Source organism: Eschrichtius robustus, chromosome 2 (assembly GCF_028021215.1).
Source record: "Eschrichtius robustus isolate mEscRob2 chromosome 2, mEscRob2.pri, whole genome shotgun sequence".
Taxonomy (NCBI): Eukaryota; Metazoa; Chordata; class Mammalia; order Artiodactyla; family Eschrichtiidae; genus Eschrichtius; species Eschrichtius robustus.
The window spans coordinates 118,835,204-118,853,239 of record NC_090825.1 but is presented as its reverse complement, the minus strand read 5'-3'; the positions used below and the strand labels follow the sequence as shown (position 1 = coordinate 118,853,239).

At 38.9% G+C, this 18,036-nt stretch overlaps 1 protein-coding gene across 4 annotated transcripts in view; it reads right to left on the bottom strand.

Moving 5' to 3' along the window:
- Positions 1-4,220: 4,220 nt before the first annotated feature.
- Positions 4,221-18,036, bottom strand: part of RNF14 (ring finger protein 14) — a 41,033-nt gene continuing 27,217 nt past the window's right edge. For all 4 annotated transcript variants that reach the window (XM_068536080.1, XM_068536081.1, XM_068536078.1 and 1 more), the window contains 5 exons: positions 14,860-15,387; positions 13,696-13,924; positions 8,867-9,039; positions 7,800-7,930; positions 4,221-5,862 (listed from right to left, as the gene is read on the bottom strand). In XM_068536080.1, the coding sequence (XP_068392181.1) occupies positions 5,805-5,862; positions 7,800-7,930; positions 8,867-9,039; positions 13,696-13,924; positions 14,860-15,387 (1,119 nt within the window). In that variant the 3' untranslated portion in view covers positions 4,221-5,804. The remainder of the gene's footprint in view (positions 5,863-7,799; positions 7,931-8,866; positions 9,040-13,695; positions 13,925-14,859; positions 15,388-18,036) is intronic.

The following is an 18,036-nucleotide window of genomic DNA, read 5'->3' as shown; positions in this document are numbered from 1 at the left end:
TCCTTCCTTCAAATTTGGCATGGCTTTCCAGGACATCACACTGTGCTGGTTTTCTTACCTTACTGGCCACTCTCAGTCTCCTTTGCTGGTTCCTCCTCATCACCCTGAATTCTTAGCATTTGCAGTGTCCCAAGACTCAGTCTTTGGACCTCTTCTCTTAAAACTCACTCTCTTGGTAATTTCATCCAGTCTCATGGCTTTAAGTACAATCTATACATTGACTCCCATATTTATATCTCCAGCCCGAATCTCTCCCTTGAACCCTGGACTAGAATATCCAACTGCCTACCGAACATCTCCACTGAAATAACTATCAGACATCTCAAACTCATCTGTCCACAACTCAAGTCCTGATCTTCACTGGCAAACCTCTGCTACCTATAGGTTTCTCCATCTCAGCTCTTCAAAAAGACCTAGAAATCGACTCTGATGCCTCACCTTCTCACATTGTATATCCAATCTATCAGCAAATCCTATTAGTTTTACCTTCAAGGAAGTACAGAATCTGAACATTTGTCAAGATTCCAAGTGCTGGTACACTTGTCCAAGCCATCTGTACTTCTCACCTGAGTCACTGCAGTAGTCTCCTAATTGGTCTGTTTCTGTCCTTGCTCACCCTGCTCCCCTAAAACGTAAGTCAGACCCTATCACACTTTGCTCAAAGTCCTCCAAAGGCTCCCATCGCAGAGTAGAAGCCAAAGTTCACCCAAGGCCCTATGCAGTCTGTAGCACCACCCACTCCCATCCCACCTCTTAAAATTCTCCCTTCCTCAGTCTGCTTAAGTTCTTACTGGCTACCACACTGTTCCTGGAGCCCTCTATCATGCTCCTATCCCCTCTTTGCCCCTGTTCCCTCTGCCTCGACTCTCTTCTCACAGGTGCCCACAAGGTTCACTCCCACACTGCCAAGCCTTTGTTCAAGTGCTATGTTGATGAACTCCTCTCCACTCTTTAAGATTCCAACATCACTCGGCTTCCCTTAACACCCTATTCCTTCTCCCAACTTCTCTCTGTGGTGCTTATTTTCTGATAAACCATATGATTTGCTTAGCGTCTGTCTCCTTCCGCCAGAATTTAAGTTCTACAAGGGCAGGGAGATTTATACCTGCTTTAATCACTGTTACATTCTCAGCACCTAGAAAAATAGTAAGGCCCATTGTGAGGTGTTCAATAAATATTCGTTAAATGAGTGAATGAATACTAGAAAACACAATAGGTTACAAGAAGTGGAACGGGATTAAAAATAAGATACACAATCACCTTTTAAATTTATATGCATTAAGGTTATATTAATATTAGTTTAGTTTGTTGATTCAATGAAAAAAATAAAAAAGAGCCAAGGAAAAGAAATAACCGTGCTGACTTTATACTTACCAACTTTGGCATCAGAATCTCACTAAATTTTCAATGTGTACAATATTCTCCAAAGCAACCCCTGGCTCTGAGAAATATGGGACTACTTGGAGTGGTAAATCTTTGGACTACCTGAATAATTGTGCAAAGACTAGACTATGGGTGCTGAAAGTTGATATTACCATAAACAGCTTTCTGACCACAAACTCTCAACCTGTTCTGCAGGCCGATGTTTTTTTTAGTGAGCCAAAGTTCAGGGAACAGACTATTTGGCTACTCTTACCAGTATGAGAGGGCACCACAGTTGTTACAATTCCTTGGTCTTACTTAGCAGCTTCAGCTATAACTTAATTTCTTTACTTCAGTGGTGGCAGGCAAGTGCTACTATCAGGAGTGACACTTTAATGTCACATCACAGTTGGATGTCAACTATGGTTCAAATAGTTTTAAGTGGCCTTACAGTTTTTGGTAATACTGCTATTCCTGCCTTGCTTGTCTCATTAGGTGTGTAACAGACTATAATGAAACACAGTGAGGAAAATTAAAATCCCAGAAATACACCTGCTTCTATAACAAAGTACTACTCCTGTCATAAGCAGTTACTGCGTTTATAACATGGGAACTGTTGCCACCTGCTGGTGCTGCTTATGATAAAATTAATACTTGGTGGGCTCTCCAAAATTCCAGTCAAAATTTTAAAATTCCCTTCTAAAGCAGGCAACCACATGAATGGCTTTATGATTATCATATTTGATTAACTCTAATTTTTTTCTCTGAACTAAAAAGTAGTAAGTATATTAATGAAATTCTAATGTAAACGAGAACCCTCTACTACCAAAAAATGACTTCGCTGACAATGCTATAGGTCTGGGAATACGGCTGCCAAGTATTTTCTGCCTTACCCATCTCCTCAACAGGAAGGGATGTAGCCACTAGATGCTCACTCGTTGGATTCGGTATTTAGCTGAGGTGGCAGGCTAATCCTCTCAAACTAGTGCAGAGCCTCCATGAGTCCAGATGACCCACAAGTCTGATCAACTTGTCCAGTGTTTAATGATTTCCTCATGAAGCTGAGCAGAAAAATGACCATAACAGGCACACAGCCTAAAACTCCAGAGACAGCCAGTGTTCTCAAAAAAAAACTGATTCAAAGCTACAAAAAGACCTCAATCAAAAAAGAATTTCAGGGACTTCCCTGGTGGTACAGTGGTTAAGAATCCAACTGCCAATGCAGGGGAAACGGGTTCGAGCCCTGGTGCAGGAAGATCTCACATGCCACGTAGCAGCTAAGCCCGTGCACCACAACTACTGAGCCTGCACTCTAGAGCCCGCAAGTCACAACTACTGAGCCCACGTGCCACAACTACTGAAGCCTGCGCGCCTAGAGCCTGTGCTCCACAACAAGAGAAGCCACCGCAATGAGAAGCCCACGCACCGCAACGAAGAGTAGCCCCCGCTCGCCACAACTAGAGAAAGCCCACGCGCAGCAACGAAGACCCAACGCAGCCAAAAATAAATAAATAAATAAATTACTTAAAAAAAAATTCAAAGGAAATTAACAGCAATTCATAGAATGAAATTTCAAATTTCCAAAAATTATACTCATTAGTAATTAATGAGTGTGCAAAAAATTTTTTAATTGTGTGCCATTTTGCCCTATCAGATTGGCAAAAATAAGTTAATTTTAAAATAAAACAATAATCTTAAATGCTGGGGAAAAAAAAAGGCCTTCATGAAATGAAGCTAGATACACAAAACTCTTTGTTCTCTCATAAACTTTCTTGATATACCAACATTCCACAAACCTATTTATTTCACAGGTCATATGAGGGGTTACCTCAATCTTCCATTTTACTCAGAGACAGAAGTACTCTACCCAAAACTATACCATCTTAAAATTAGCTCGTGACTCATGCCTCAAAACTAAGCCCTACTGTCTTTGTGAAAATTAAGGGGTGAAGATTTTGTACCTAAGGAAGAAACACTCAGTTAAACAAACAAATCTTTGAGACTAACGACCTGTTGTGTTATTTATTTATTTAATTTATTTATTTTTGGCTACGTTGGGTCTTCGTTGCTGCACGCAGGCTTTCTCTAGTTGCGGCGAGCGGGGGCTACTCCTCGTTGCGGTGCGCGGGCTTCTCATTGCGGTGGCTTCTCTTGTTGCAGAGCATGGGCTCTAGGCGCACGGGCTTCAGTAGTTGTGGTGCGTGGGCTCAGCAGTTGTGGCTCGCGGGCTCTAGACTGCAGGCTCAGTAGTTGTGGCTCATGGGCTTAGTTGCTCCATGGCATGTGGGATCTTCCCGGACCAAGGCTCAAACCCATGTCCCGTGCATTGGCAGGCAGATTCTTAACCACTGCGCCACCAGGGAAGCCCACGTTGTTTTTTAAAATCATGGAGAAAAACCCTGCCATTTGTTTCACGAAACTAAGGCTTCTTTCCTACTTCCAATACATCATCAACATAATGTACAACAGCCTAAAATAAAATAATCTCTAGCAACATCAACTAGCCCATGAACTAAAGAGCTTCTGAGTGGCTAGTAGTGAAAGATGAATTGAACTCCTATCCAGTCACTGAGAAGAAGCACTCTTCTCAAGTATGTACTGTATAATTAGTTGTTTTAATTTCCATTTCTTATCTTCAACTTATTCTTTAAGTTAACTTTCGTTCTTATATTAAATGTGCTGAATCGAAGTCCATGTAGTTCAAACAAAATATGGGTCCTAAAATCTAAGTTCAGTCACAAGCGGAGGTGCTGTACTATGACTTTCTTCTGCTCATTTTAAGAATATGTGTTATATACCATATAGTTTTTAAATGTGATCAGTTGCCTTGGTGACAGAACACAGAGCAGCAACTCTGCTTTAATTATAAGACAATTTTTAAATAATTTTTATTTTTAAGATTAAGCATCCTCATTGACAATCCAGAAACAGTCCGTGCTCTTTGGATACACACACTTAAAATGGTTAAAAGTGATTCCCCAATTTTCAATGACAAGGCATGAAAAAAGAACATGTTCACAGCTGCAGCTGAATTCCTCTGTCCTTTTTTTCCAAAAATCTTATTTTGCTACCAAGCCACTCACCAAACCACAAGAAAAGACAATTTTTCAAAAAGCCAGCAAAACCCAGAAACAAGGATCTAGGTATCAAGCCAAAATTATCCCCTGAAACAGTGCTGTTGCAAAAAAAAAAAAAAAAGGATAGGAAGACAAATTTCCATAGCTCATTAGAGAAGCCCTTTAAAAAGAATTCAGAAAGTTAGGACTGGAACTATGGTGGTGCAGTGTTCAAAACGCAGATAATTAAAGTTCAGCTTGTTCGGCTTGGGAACGTATTAGGCTTTCTCCTATCCCAGCAGAGGAAATAGAAATATGAGCTGCTGGAGCTAATATTAAAATTGTCCTTACCAATGAAAAGCAGGGCAAGAGTCAACAGAAAGAATGGAGAACAGAAGACAAGTCATTCTGAATCTAGGCTCTACTGCCTAGAAGGAACAGGAAAGTTGAATAGGGCTGAAATTCTTCTGAGCCAGTATCAATAAATTCTAGACTGGGCTCAAAACCAGTGGACTATAGACCACTAATAAATATATCAGGTGACCCACAGTGTTTGTGGTATCAAAAAATATTTTTAAAATTATCTATAAATTTCTATTCTGAAAATCAGATCAAAATGACACTGGGCCATCCAATCAGCTAGAGTAAAGGGCTTCCTCCAAAGAAAATTAATTTAGCAGAAATTCTAGACTTGGCTCAAAAACAGTGGACTATAGACCACTAATAAATATAGCAGGTGACCCACAGTGTTTGTGGTATCAAAAAATATTTTTAAAATTATCTATAAATTTCTAACCTGAAAATCAGATCAAAATGACACTGGGCCATCCAATCAGTTATAGAGTAAAGGGCTTCCTCCAAAGAAAATTAATTTAGCAGAAATTCAGGTTGGAAAGAATGTAACATGGAGTAAATAACATCAGGCTCTCGGTACAATTTTAATAAGGCTTCTACCCACCTCAGCTGTAAGCAGTACTACTGAGGGAGCTCCCACAGAATGTCTTAGAGGGATGCTTCTCAAGAGATAAAAAGGACTATAAGTTTAACTCTTGACCCCTCTCTCTCCTTACCTAAAGCTTGGAGAAGAAAATAAATATTTAATTTTTAACTACTCAAAGCTTTGGGCACATTGTAATACTAATATTTTCTAGTTTTCATTTTCGGAACCTTTGGCTTAATATTTCCTCAATCATGTTGCAATGAAAAATGTCTGAATGTGCCTTAATCAGTAGTACCACATGAAAATATCAACCTTGTTCTCCCATATCTTCTACATAGGAAGAGGGAATCAATGGTACCCTAAATATCCTGCAAAGTTACTCTGTATACTTGACAAAAGATTAGGGCAAGCCACTCCACTTCCATATCTTGAGCAGCAGAAGTTAACTAGTCTTCAACCTCATCTTCCCAAATATCTCCATTAACATCCACAGCATGGAACAACCTGGAAGCATAAAATAAGGTACATTTTAATACACCTGATAGAAACTGAATATAATTTCTTTCCTTTTCTCAAATATACTTTCTGCACTCTTCTGATAACATCTTTGTATATCTTTTCCTCTCCTTTAATCATTCCACTGGGGAGGGCTGAAATATGGGTCCCTTAAAGTTTATAGAAACAGCCCTTTTAAGGATCCAGACAACTCTCTAGGACCAAGCATAAACAATAATGGGAGATGGGTATCACAAAACTGATACTAAATGTGTACAATACGTGGAATAAGCCAAGACTGGAAAATTCAGGCAGTCTAGAAGCTGAACTCCTTCAAAACACTGTAACTTTATTACACGCTAATCACTCCATCCTCTCCATCTTCACTGTCCTTGCACTCTCCATCTATAGAATATTTTTCAGTTGCCAATTTGTTTTCCTCCCCTTATGTTACTTAAAATTTATGCAATTTTCTACACTATATTTCCAATGGTTCATGGGAAGAGCCTGTATCTTCAACTTATCTTACAGTTTCATAACACCAATGATTGATTGTAGGTACTCCACAGATGTCTATTAACAAAGATTATCAGCTGATGCTGAAATTGGAGCTGGTGGAGAACAAGATATTCACATTGTGCCAAGGAATCACCCCACAGATCACTTACTAATAACAAAAAGAGAAACCTTTCCTTTACAATGGAACAAATGATAGAACTGAGCATCATACTAACAGTGAGACAGCCTGACATTATGGATCTGATGTGGTACAACATGAAGTACGTCACCCCTTATTAAGTATTCTTGCCAAAAATGTTACTCTAAATCTAGTCAAACTCCAGTCTAGAGCTAACTTCCACTTTACAGGAAATAGAGAGGATAGAGAAACAAACTCAGAGGTACCATGGAGAAACAAAACTCCAAAAGGTAAGAGGTTATACAGGACAACAGCCGGGACTCTTCAAAAAGTCAATGTTCCCCTCAACACAAACAAACAAACAAAAAAAAGGTGGGCAAAACATTTCTCCATTAAGAAACTAAAGAGACAGAACCAAATAAAGTGATTGAACTTGATTAGATCCTGGTATAATAAAACAGCTTCAAGAGGTATTTTTAGGGATAGTTGATAAGTCTTAAATATTTTACTAGATGATAGTAAGCCATTGTTGTTAAATTTTTTGCGTTATTGTTGTTATGTAGAAGACTTTTCTTATCTTAGGAAAGACGTGTGAAAGCATATAGAGGGACTTCCCTGGTGGCGCAGCGGTTAAGAATCCACCTGCTGATGCAGGGGACACGGGTTCGAGCCTTGATCCGGGAAGATCCCACATGCCACGGAGCAACTAAGCCTGTGTGCCACATCTACTGGGCCTGAGCTCTAGAGCCCGCGAGCCACAACAACTGAAGCATATGCGCCTAGAGCCCGTGCTCCGCAACAAGAGAAGCCACCGCAATGAGGAGCCCACGCACCGCAACCAAGAGTAGCCCCCGCTCGCCGCAACTAGAGAAAGCCCGCGCGCAGCAACGAAGACCCAACGCAGCCAAAAATAAATAAATTAATTAATTAAAGAAAAAAAAGCATATAGAGATGAAGCATCATATTTCCAACTTAGGGTCAAGTAGTTCAGCAATAAATTTAGAAAACAAATATGGCAAAATATTACCAATTGTTCATTTTCGTGGAAGGTATCCTATTAATCATAGTCCTATCCTTTCTGTATGTTTGAAAATTTTCATGAAAAAAATTGAGGAGGATAATAAATAAAAGAAAATCCCCAGATAGTATATTTTCATCATAAAACTCATTTTCAAGAAAATTCATACATGGGGGAAAATATATGAGAATTCTCTAAATAAGCAAAGTACTGAAGTAAAACTTTCTGGGCTTATGGTCCACAAACCAAGTACCCAAAACTGCTGAGACTAGGAGTTCTGTGTGTACGTACCGGTTAAAACATGGGGAAGCAGTATCAGTGAAATGTTTATAAGGGTTTGCTCTGGATAGAGAACCCATGCAAATCCAGCAGAAATATTGCATACAGCCGGTACATGTCATCTTGTTACATCCATCTAATTTCTGGTGGGAAAGACAGAGAAAAATATCAAGGCTACAAAAGCAAAAGAGAAATGCACATGCCAAAATGATTTGGTACAACATTCTCCTTGTCTTCCCCTTTCCAATGATAACTATGAATGCCTAACTCTTTTGCATTACAAGTAAAATACAGAAAATACTTAGCAGGTGTTCCTACAATTAGATACTTAGCAAAACCTCTTCTGATAAACAGTAAATACAAACCAAACATGTATAAGTGAAACATATAGTTAGATTAATATTAAGATGTTTGGATTTAATATGTGGGATTTAAACTTTTTACATAAATCTAAGTAAACATTTGGTACCAAGTCCCCCATTCTATAAGAGCTGAGGCATGTTAGAAGTGGTTAAATAGAAGGGCAGTTTTCCTTAATGGAGTAACTGGGGCATCACTACCAGGGTCAGCTCAGATATGATGGATTGGAACAACAGAGTCAAATGCAAAGACATATTTCAATTTTGAAACATATTAAGATTTTGTCAAGAAGCAGTAGATGTATCTATCTATCTTGACTCAGATGTCTCCATTTCATAAGCAGGCACTTGTAAAACAGCTATTAAATTCCAGGGTAAATAGTTCGGAGGAGAAGTCAGGCTTGATTCTTTTTTAGTCACGTAGATGAGTTAAGAGTTGACTGTAGCTCGAGTATGGCCTCTTTATAACCCACTCAATTTTGAGGTGGATATAATGTGAGAACAACTGTCACCGTATGAAAGCACTTTGAAATGGGAAGTCTACATACATTTTAGGTCAATAACAATATTTAGTAGTAAATTTACATCTTCCAAGTTAAGAAAGTTTAATAAATACCAAAATGTGTTTTCTTAATTAGTCACAAAATTAAAAGGCTTCTTGAGGAAATCGTAACATGCTTGCAATTAGGTTTGCCTCCATGTCTGTCCCCAAACCTTTACCTCGATGGGAGTCCCACAACATGGGCAGCTCTTTGAGTTCTTTTCTAGCCACTCCTTACTTTCCATCTCTTCCAGTGCCTTCTGAATCACCCTCTTACCATACCTCTGTTCCAAAAATCTTTTATTGGCCTCATCTGCTTGCAGGTACTCATTTCTTAAGTCCATTAATTTCTCTAGAAAGTGAAATGGAAAATTAACTTTTATACAACTTGTAATGCTGATTAAAAACCATTGAAATTGGCCATAACCTTTGACTACTCAATAATGCTATTCCTGGGATTTTATCATAAGGAATTAATCCAAAGTAAAGTTACATATAAAAATGGCAAACAAATTAAATGTCCAAGGGAATAATTACGTGTGGAACCACTTAAGATATAATATTTAGTTATTAAAACTTATAATTAGGATGGCTACAACTCAGTTAAAATACTCATTATGGAATTCAGAAAAAAGCATATTTAGGTTGTAACTAGGTAAAAATTACACATGCATGAAAGACAAAGAACAGACAGGAATCCTCCAAGTAAAAAAGCTGGACTTGTTAATGGTGACAGAATAACAGCTTATCTTTTTCCTTTGATTTTAACTTATTAATGTTGATATTTTTGTGCAACTAGCACAACTAGTAGTACAGTTTAAGACTGACTTATCTAAATGACACAAAGGTTGTAACAGACGCTGATTTTCTACTAAATCAGCATCATTCACCATTTGATAACAACAGGCCTACCAAATTAAACAAAAGCACCTAAGGGCAAAGACCAGCTGTTCAATTCTGTATATAAAAAGAAGCCAGTGAATAAAGTTTACCACCCACAGGAAATGAAAAGTCCCTCCTGTCAACTTTTCCCCTTAATACTCTTCAATCTGGTTTCTACTGCTTTATCACTTAATTCAAATGGAATGGGCAGCCATTCCCAAAGGCTTTAGTTGTAGACAAAGCTTTTTGCTCACAATTCTATTACCTTAATTTTTCAACACAATTAATTAAAAACCTCTCTCAACAATGTTCTAGCTATTTTATTAATTTACTTTCCTCACATTATTTAGAGGTGGACATCTTCCCTCTAAATGCAGTGTACATCTTCAGGGGCGGAATTCTATCTGCACTTTTGCTTCACCTGTGAATCCTTTCTCTGCGTTGTTCATTCCCATGACTCCATCACTTCTACTTAGATGTAGCAGACATGTAGTTTTTTATCCTGTCACTTTTATCTCCTCTACTAATTCAAAGCGTTTTTATGTTCCTAGACATCTTAAGGACAAAAGTTACTGCTCTAATGTTCTCAAAATAATAAAATTATTAGTATTTCATATATTTTGTATGGTAATATGGAATATATAGATACAGAGACTGAGAAAGAGATTCCTAATTTTGCTGAAGCCCCTAAGCCTATCTTTGATTTCTTCCCCAAACACTGTGAAACACCTGAAATGTACTTCAGCCTCTCAGTGATAAGGATACAGAAGTCTAAAGTAAAGGCTAACATTATATTCTGGTGAGTTCTCCATCCCATCTGCCTATAACCACTACAAGACTCTGCAATAGGCAACTGGAAGTACTGTATTTACTCATTCTCCTCTCAGGGTCCTTTCTTAGAGATAATGACACTCTGCTAACAATTAATAACTATAGTAATACTGGCATTACTAGTTACCATTTTGTGGTTTAAGACTTAAATATAAGACATAACACCATAAAACCTCTAGAAGAGAACATAGGCAAAACACTTCCTGACCAAGGCAATAGAAGTAAAAGCAAAAATAAACAAATGTGACCTAACCTAACTTACAAGCTTCTGTACAGCAAAGGAAACCGTAAACAAAATGAAAAGACAACCTACAGGCTGGGAGAAAACATTTGCAAATGATGTAACCGACAAGGTCTTAATTTCCAAAATATACAAACAGCTCATACAACTCAACAAAAAACAAACAAACAACTCAATGGAAAAACGGGCAAAACAACTAAATAGACATTTCTCCAAAGAAGACATCCAGATAACCGAAAGACATATAAAAAGAGGCTCATCACTGCTAACTATTAAAGAAATGCAAATCAAAACTATGATGAGGTACCACTTCACACCAGTCAGAATGGCCATCATTAAAAAGTCTACAGGGGAGGACTTCCCTGGTGGCGCAGTGGTTAAGAATCAGCCTGGGGGCTTCCCTGGTGGCGCAGTGGTTGGGAGTCTGCCTGCCAGTGCAGGGGACATGGGTTCGAGCCCTGGTCTGGGAGGATCCCACATGCCGCGGAGCGGCTGGGCCCGTGAGCCACAACTACTGAGCCTGCGTGTCTGGCCTGTGCTCTGCAACAAGAGAGGCCGTGACAGTGAGAGGCCCGCGCACCGCGATGAAGAGTGGCCCCCGCTTGCCACAAGTAGAGAAAGCCCTCGTGCAGCAGCGAAGACCCAACACAGCCAAAAAAAAAAAAAAAGAATCAGCCTGCCAATGCAGGGGACACAGGTTCAAGCCCTGGTCTGGGAAGATCCCACATGACACAGAGCAACTAAGCCCATGTGCCACAACTACTGAGCCTTCACTCTAGCGCCCGCGAGCCACAACTACTGAAGCCCACGCGCCCTAGAGCCCGTGCTCTGCAACAGGAGAAGCCACCGCAATGAGAAGCCCGTGCACCGCGACGAAGAGTAGCCCCCGCTCACCACAACTAGAGAAAGCCCGTGCGCAGCAACAAAGACCCAACACAGCCAAAAATAAATAAATTTATAAATATAAAAATAAAAACTAAACTTTAAAAGAAAAAAAGAGTCTACAGGGGACTTCCCTGGCAGTCCAGTGGTTAGTTAAGGCTCCACGCTCCCAATGCAGGGGGCACGGGATCAATCCCTGGCCAGGGAACCAAGATCCCACATGTCACACATCAAGGCCAAAAAAAAAAAAACCAAAAAAACAAACAAGTCTACAAATAACCAGTGCTGGAGCGGGTGTGGAGAAAAGGGAACCCTACTACATTGTTGGTGGGAATGTAAATTGGTGCAGCCACTATGGAAATCTGTATGGAGATTCCTCAAAAAACTAAAAATAAGAGTTGCCATATGATCTAGCAATCCCACTCCTGGGCATGTATCCAGACAAAACTATAATTCAAAAAGATACCTATGTTCATAGCAGCACTATTTACAATAGCCAAGACATGGAAACAACCTAAATGTCCATCGCCAGAGGAATGGATAAAGAAGATGTGGTATGTATATAGATACAACAGAATATTAGTCAGCCATAAAAAAGAATGAAATAAGGCCATTTGCGGCAACATGGATGGACTTAGAGATTATCATACTAAGTGAACTAAGTCATAAAGACAAATACCATATAATATCACTTATATGTGGAATCTAAAATATGACACAAATGAACCTATCTACAAAACAAAAACAGACTCACAGACATACAAAACAGACTTGTGGTTGCCAAGGGGGAGGGGGGCTGGGGGAGGGATGGATTGGGAGGTTGGGGTTAGCAGATGCAAACTATTATATTTATATAGAATGGATAAACGACAAGGTCCTACTGTATAGCACAGGGAACTATATTCAATATCCTGTGATAAACCATAATGGAAAAGAATATAAAAAAGAATGTATATATATGTATAACTTAATCACTTTGCTGTACAGCAGAAATTAACACATTTTAAATCAACTATATTTCAATAATTTAAATAAATAAATAAATACACAAACGAAAAAAAAAAAATAGTTACCATTTTGCATTTTACATACATTAGCCCATTCTCAAACTATGGTTAAGTACCAGTTTTTTCCCCTCACTCTGTCAAGGACCAGTACTTTTGCAAAATATAATCAAATGAATTATTAGAAAAATGAGGGTAAAAAGACAAAAAATATAAGCCTAAATTTTTACTAGATTTGACTGCCATAAAATTTAGTCAGTGAATAGCGATAGCAAAAATGTTATTAAACTTTCAAACACTGACTCTCAATTTCTGTATTTACCTTGTCACAGACCAGTATAACAACTATAACAACTTTAAGTAGCACTACAATAGGTCATTTCAAACTTACAATAACCTTATGAAGTAGCTATTATCATCAGCCCTTTTAGTTTGAGAAACACTAAGCCACCAAAGTCTAGTCAAATTGATGTCCAGGGCCTGATTCCTCAAACCTTAATCTAGATCAGAAATGGCTAACAGGTTTTACCTCCTGTGACTACCTCAATAGAGGGTGGCCTTCTGAAGCACTGTGTTGAGGAAGATTCTGAGGCCTCCCTGGGCTCATTGAGAAAGCACTTGATGACTGATCAAACATGTGTACCGTGGAAACAAGAGTGATAGCTTAGATGCTCTGCATGTGCCGACCAGGATCTACATTATTGCATATTCATAGACAGAAATTACTCTGTCATTCCTTCCCTGGAATGCTCCCCCCGATATCTGCGTGGCTTGTTTCCTTACTTCCTTCAAGTCTTCACTCAAACCACTTTGCCAGCGAGGCCTCCCCTGGTTTTTCTAAATAAAATCCGAAGCCCCTTCCCCTTCAGAACACTTCATAGCCTGTCCCTGCTTTATTTTTTTTTCCCTCTTCAGCATTTACCACCATCGAATATTCTTATTTATTTTGTTTGCCTATCTCCCCCATTAGAATGTAAGTTCCATGAGGGCATTTGGTCAGTGCTATATCCCCAGAACCTAGGACAGTAACTGACTCAAAAATATCTGTTGAACAAACACAGAAGAACACAATTCTTCCAAACTGAAGAATTGAAGTGATGTCTCTTTTTATTTGTGGGGGGGTGCGGGTAGAGCACTGGGATACTGAGTTCACACAGTTACAACCTACCTGCAGTCACCTTACATGGAGAAACCCCATGGTAGGTCAATCTGCATAAAGTACAGAAGGCAAAATTGCAGCTGGAACAGATGCCCATTGTGCAGCCAGGCTCCTGCATCACAGGCAGCTGGCAGGATGGGCGGGGGCAGTACACCACATCTGCCATCAGGTCCAAGGTAGACTGGAGGAGAAGGCGGTCATAACGGGCAAATAACTCTGCTTCCACTAGCTCTTTGACCTGGAGGGAAACATAAAACATCATAGGTTTGATGATTTCCCAACCAGTTCTGATCCTGAGTAGATCCTTAGGAAGCTAGTGTAAACCAGAGGCACATAAACTAAAACTCTATCTCCCTTCAAAATCAAACCAAGTATGGGAGGTCTACATCTTAAGTGAGATGGTGGTTACATGGGTCTACACATTTGTCAAAACTAAGCAGACGGTACACTTTAAATGAGTACATTTATGCCTTAATGGAGTTGACTGAAAAAAAAGGAAACCAAGCAGGCTGTCTTTAAAGTCTGTAAAACATTTGGTTAACTATTCTAAGAGATAACCCCTCCGGATCCCAACCTCACATAGAGACAGGGTAGTAGTTCCCCCACCTATCAGATATACAGAGTAAATCACCAGAATTACTTTACTTTTTTAACGCTCATCCCTGCGGAGGACCACTCATTCCAAAGCCAGCAAAGGAAGCATTTACATTTGCTTAAACTAAGATCATGGCATTCTTGATGGATACAATGAAACAACTTGTGGGCTGGCTCCCAGGCCTCAGACTGCCCTGATGAGCCCTATCAAGAAGTCCCAGGGTCGCAGCTGTGGGCACCTGTGGTTCACCCCCTGGCACAGGAGGTGGGAGGCTGAGCACCACCGGGATGTGTGTCATCCTTTCTCACTGTCAAGATACACGTGGGGCATTTTGCTCAAGTCACAAGTTATTTCAGCAGGTGACCCTTAGAGAAAGCAGTTGGTACCATCACAGAAATCTTTTCTGGGACAACAATTAAATCATGTTGTTTTTTTTTTTAAGTTTATGAATGGATTGCACAACAATGTAAAAATAAAGTTCATCCTAATAAAAAAAAAAAAAAAAGAAGTTCCTGAGAAAATGTCTCCCTTTGTGAGAGAGAATTAGGGGGCAGCTGTCAGCAGAGTAAAAGAGTTACCTGACCAGGAGTGGCCACTGAAGGGCACTTGGGTTCTGGGCAGTTGAGGCACTGAACTTGGCCATCTCTGATCTGGATTTCAAAGTAGTCCTTGAGACAGGCTTTGCAGTACACATGCCTGCACTCCAAGAAGTACATGCAATCACTACCCAGCTTCTCACAGAAGCAGATATTGCACAGGAACAATTTACTATTAAAGCATTTTATCTGTTGAGCCTGATCGAAGTCCAAGATTTCCTGGATCAGACTGGACAACGATTCCACATCCTGCACGGCTCTCTCGTCCACAACTTCCTCTTGGTCTACATCAGATCCAGCAGCTCCTCCAAAATCTAGCTCTGTGTTGGAAGACGCTTGAGCCATCCTCCTCTGAACTTTTTTCTGAGAACCCATCTTGAGTTCAAAAGGAGAGACAATATTCAGGTACGCTAAGGTCTCTTCTTTAAGAAACTGCATCCAGGCAAACAGGACCACGCTGCCGCGGTGTTCTTCCCACAGGTTGTCTAAGTGCTTGCACAGAGCAGACAGCTAGGGGAAAACACATGAGGATGCTGGTGAGTTTGGAAAGATGACGATGCTGTCAACTCCTGATTTCCCTTGAAATCTTTTTAAGTCAGGCCTTTCTACTTCCTAACATGATTTTTCACTTCTGTGATAAACTGTGCTGCACAACAGCATCAGTGTTCTTATCAAAGCACTTCTTAAACTATTCAGCAACACGAGCCACAGTGGAACACAAGGTCAGAAGCTAAAAGAAGTATCATTAAGACAAGAGAAACAGCAAGACTCTACCAGATGTAGAACTAGGTTTACATATGAGCCACTGCAATGGAGGACTTTTTCTGTTCTTTATTTTTTTTCACGTTAGTATTGCTACCTCATGCAGAAGAGATCTAGTTCTAAAATGAACTATTTCTATTCCTTGGAGTCCTAGCCCTGTAGGTACCCTACAATAATGATTAGGAAAAGAACAGTTTAAAAATACCATCCGAACCTTAAAATTAATTCTTTCAGTCGTATCAAGAAGCCACCTCGTGCGAAAGAATCACTAACAGAATCTAACCTCAGAGTCCTTGGTATTCAGATTTACAAGCTGATTTTAACTAAGCAATCTGGGCTTACACCAGATCCTGGCTAATAGAGGGAGGCAGGCTGATATTGAACCCAGACATGATTATAAGCCCTTAACATGGTTTGGCTGCCATAGGCAAAGCTCACATTTCCTAACCTAAGCAACCAAAGTTTAAACTACTTTGACTTTTCCTCCTTAAAACTGGTCTGTTCAATTTGAAAGGCAAATGTAAGAAGATTTTCCATTAGAAATGTAAAATATTTTTAAGTAGAGCTCAGGAATCATAAGCAGCTTTTCTTTTTAAGGTAAACATCAAAAAATAAGCCTTCCAGATGTAAATAAATTTTGTAAATTTGAATACCAACCGAAAAAGGACCACATTCTCTCTTCCTTACGCTGCGTAGTGCTATTCACTAAACCCTATACAGGCACAAAATTAAACACTTACTGACTACTTCAAGATTGGACAACTAATGCTTTTATACATTTGCATGAATATGCTTATATGATCAACCAGAAACCTGATGAAATCTTTAAAATGTAATAAATACTAAAAGGGAAGCCTTGTTCGTGAGTATTGTTTGAGCTACCAAGTCCAGTGAAGAAGCCATTCTCCTCCATCCTCTTTTCTTCTCTAGTCCCTTCTCAAGAGGCATCTGGGATGTACATAAATGTGAGGAATAAGGGAGGTAGAAAGAGAAAAGCATGCGAGAGACTGTGTATATATATTGGAAGAGGAATAATGGAAAATACTAGAAAACTAAACCCACTTCTATCTACCAACCAAATTCAGTGAGGGACAGGTCCATGAATCAACTTCACTATCAACAGGTGAAATTCATAATGCCAAGGAATCAGGGCCCAGTAACAAACAAGAATTGAAGGAAGAAGGAACATAGAACAATTAAAATGTCAATTATATGGACAAAAATTTATTTGATAGAAGAACCCTACTGTAATTTTAGCTGTGTAACATAAAATAATGAATAACCCTCTTCTCCCCACACCCTAAAAGCCAGCATTAAGTAGATGCTATTTGGCTGGAATCTGAAACTGTATATGTGCAAACATGCATGGACATAAAGTATCAAGAGCTCTCTGGAGAAATGGGACTATAAATATCTAGATAATTCAGTCAACTCTCAGTGATCTAAATGTCAAACATCTTTGATATTCTTGGGCAAATCATCCACTGCCTTGCATGTGTTGCCTCTGACACAGATATTAAAATGTAAGGTAAAATTCCTTTTTATTCTATATGTATTATTCTTTTTTAAAGTTTAATTTTGTTTTTAAACTGTAAGTTCAATTTTACAAAAGCACTCTCATCTAAAGATTAGACTGGTGATGAGCACGGGTGGGAATGAAAATTACACGATCAAAAAGGAAAAACTGACAGCTGTTCCTTGAGGTCAAGTAACTCTGACAGCTTTTGTCTTAATACATCAGCCTATCAATCTTCATCATGACTTCTAGAAAAATAACTGCTACTGATCCATTATCTATCCCAGAATACATTATATTAGCTTCAAGCCATATTTATGTCTCAATCAAGAGTTGAGGTTGTTACTAGAAAAAGATATATAACCCAGAGGAAATGAAGATCATAATATAAGATCTCAAGCCTTAATGAGATATCTACAGGAATCATACACATTTCTATTTGTGTGCATTCACACCTATGTGAGAGTAGTCAACAACTCTGTTATTAACATACAGACTTTTAAAAATAAAAGCACTCTTATGTTTTCTTAGGAAATATTTATTATAACTACATTAGCTCAATTTTAGTCCTCCTAATTACAATTAAATCTTTCATTTAAGGAATGGATAAGAAACTAAAAAAAATAAAAAGCAATACCAACATCTAAGGAAAATGGGAGGACCTTAGAGTATCCATTACAATACAGGTTAAATAGGAAAATAGCAAGACAAAGAGAGAAACAATATACTTGATTAAAAATTACTCCTACTGCAATTCAAAATGATTAATTGTTCTAATTACGCCATTCTTTTCTAAAACACCAAACATTTTCAATTTATTAACATTACAATTCATGAAGGCAAGGGAAAAAAAAATTACAAAATCAAACCCATTTGTTCTT